The sequence below is a fragment of the Pinus tabuliformis genome, chromosome 1_2 (genome assembly GCF_031772625.1).
Source record: "Pinus tabuliformis cultivar Carrire ecotype Pingquan chromosome 1_2, CPIR1, whole genome shotgun sequence".
Taxonomy (NCBI): domain Eukaryota; kingdom Viridiplantae; phylum Streptophyta; class Pinopsida; order Pinales; family Pinaceae; genus Pinus; species Pinus tabuliformis.
The window spans coordinates 174,614,905-174,617,073 of record NC_142298.1 but is presented as its reverse complement, the minus strand read 5'-3'; the positions used below and the strand labels follow the sequence as shown (position 1 = coordinate 174,617,073).

The 2,169-nt window shown below is 43.0% G+C and overlaps 1 protein-coding gene across 1 annotated transcript; it reads right to left on the bottom strand.

The window, feature by feature from the left end:
* Nucleotides 1-726: 726 nt before the first annotated feature.
* On the bottom strand, nt 727-2,169 carry LOC149205054 (uncharacterized). The gene has a single exon (XM_089397281.1). It carries the CDS (start codon nt 2,167-2,169, stop codon nt 727-729), a length of 1,443 nt encoding a protein of 480 aa, XP_089253407.1.

Genomic DNA, 2,169 nt, shown 5'->3' with positions numbered 1-2,169 from the left:
CAAAGGAGAGTCTCACTATAATTGTAACTTGTTCTCCACTTCCCTCTTGGGTGGTATTTACTTTCGATCTCGGAGCACATTTAATTATGCCCACATGGTCTCTTCCAATAAAATCCACTCTTCTTTCATACATCCTTCAATGCCAATACCTTCACATCTACAAAATTAGTGCCCTCCTAGCTCTATCTCAAGAAAAAAAATGCATGCTTCTTGGTTGAGTCAAGCAATACCTTAGCTTGGTGTCCACTTACCAAAGAGATATTAGATGTCACCTTGTATGCATTGATGATAAAATATTAATTAATATCTAAAATTAGATTTTTTATTCCTTATCATGAAGCTAGCATCCCTAACATCCCTTGCTTGATGAATTTTAATTCTACATCCTTATTCACCAAACCCAAAGTGAATGGATGAGGGTGATCATGAATTTCTAACCAATCTTTTTTTTCCCATTAGGAAAAAGTCGTAATTTCTATTAAAAGGGAGAAATTACATTTTGCAGATGCATATTGCATATTCATATGTGGCCATTGACCATCCTGAGTTCAGCAAAAAAAATGACTTGAGTGTTCTGGATCTCCTCGCAGGGAGTCTGTATGTTATATATACAAAATTTTAAATATCAAAGTCTGGCTCCACGCAGGGAGTACTGTAATAGTCATGATGAACTGTAACAAAAAGGAACCATATCACAAAAAGAGATAGCCATTTCCATATCTATAGTTATGGATGGGTCGGTGACCCATTCCTGTTATGATCTATGAAGGGCCGGTGATAATATTGATGGAAGGTTCCATCAATCTTCTCCTGTATCAGCCATTGTTCTAGATGGCTGTGCGCTGCTTCTTTTGACAGTTGGTCCGCTTCTTCATTCTGCTCCCTGTAGATATGACGACAGTCAAAAGATTCAAAAGAAGTGATCAGTATTTTGGCTTCATCAAGGATATTTCTCAAAGAGTAAGTATAACAATGTGATGCAGAATTTATCCAATTGCAAACAATCTGGGAGTCGCCAAATAGTTGGAGATGTCTGCACTGTTTTTGTATAGCAAAATATATGATGTGTTTGGCTGTGCTGAGCTCAGAGAAATTATTGGTGCCATTTGGGTATTTGATCTGTATCTTAAAGCAGTGGAATTCATTCAAATAAAGGACAGCACCCCCGCCACATCCAGTATCCTGGGCAGAGCCGTCGAAGAAGGCCCAAGGCTTGGTTCTGTCTATGGTGAGGGGGGCGATAGTGCGGGTAGGAATGCTCCTCACAGACGTAGGCAGAAGGTTGAAGTCAGCAATAGTGTGACTCAGGATGGAAGGCCAATTAGGGGGCCTGTTATTAAAGATGATGTGATTACGGGCAATCCAAATGGCACAACAGACGAGCAGGGGTAAGTTAATGAGTATGTCCGCGTGGTCTTTAATCCAATTGCTCCAAGCTTCTTTGCTATTAGATCCGTGCCAATCCTTGAGGTCAGGTATATGAGCAGAAATGCTGTGCCAGAATGTTCGTATAACAGAGCAGTGGATGAATAGATGATCAGTGCTCTCCTCTTCACAACAGCAGAGATGGCATCTGAAAGGGCCGTGGAAGGATCTCTTCAAGAGGTTTACTCCTGTGGGGACCTTGTCGAAAATGATATTCCACATGAGCAAACGACAACGAGGTGCGGCCTGCAATTTCCAGATCCTGTTCCATTGAGGATTGATGTCCGGGGGCTTATAAGGTTCCATAAGCTTCAGATATCCCTCCTTTGGAGTATAACGTCCATGTTTAGCGATGGCCCATATGAGTTCGTCGGGCCCTTCAGATAGTCTGATGTTGGCTTGAGTGAGGGCCTCAGTAAATGCGCTCCATTCAGGCTGCCACTGTTCTGGGATGTCCAAGGTTGCGGATGTGAACCAGGCCTGTTGTAGGAATGTAGAGTTTGCATTGTCCCCTATATGATTGATGTGAGTTATCCCCCTGTCATGAAGGTGTCTGATGAGATCATCCGAGAGCCTGTGTAGGTTGCCGCATCCTACCCAGGGGTCAATGCCAATCCTCACGTCCTGTCCACTCTTAATGCGCCAAGTGATGCCTTCCCTGAGAAGCGGGAGGGAGAGTAATACAGCCTTCCAAATATTTGAGATATTGGGACCTGGGTTGTGATGTCGACGGAACCAGTCCAT

Excerpts from the sequence above, each read along its gene's own strand:
- LOC149205054 (XM_089397281.1), bottom strand. The coding sequence starts at position 2,169 with ATGGACTGGTTCCGTCGACATCACAACCCAGGTCCCAATATCTCAAAT.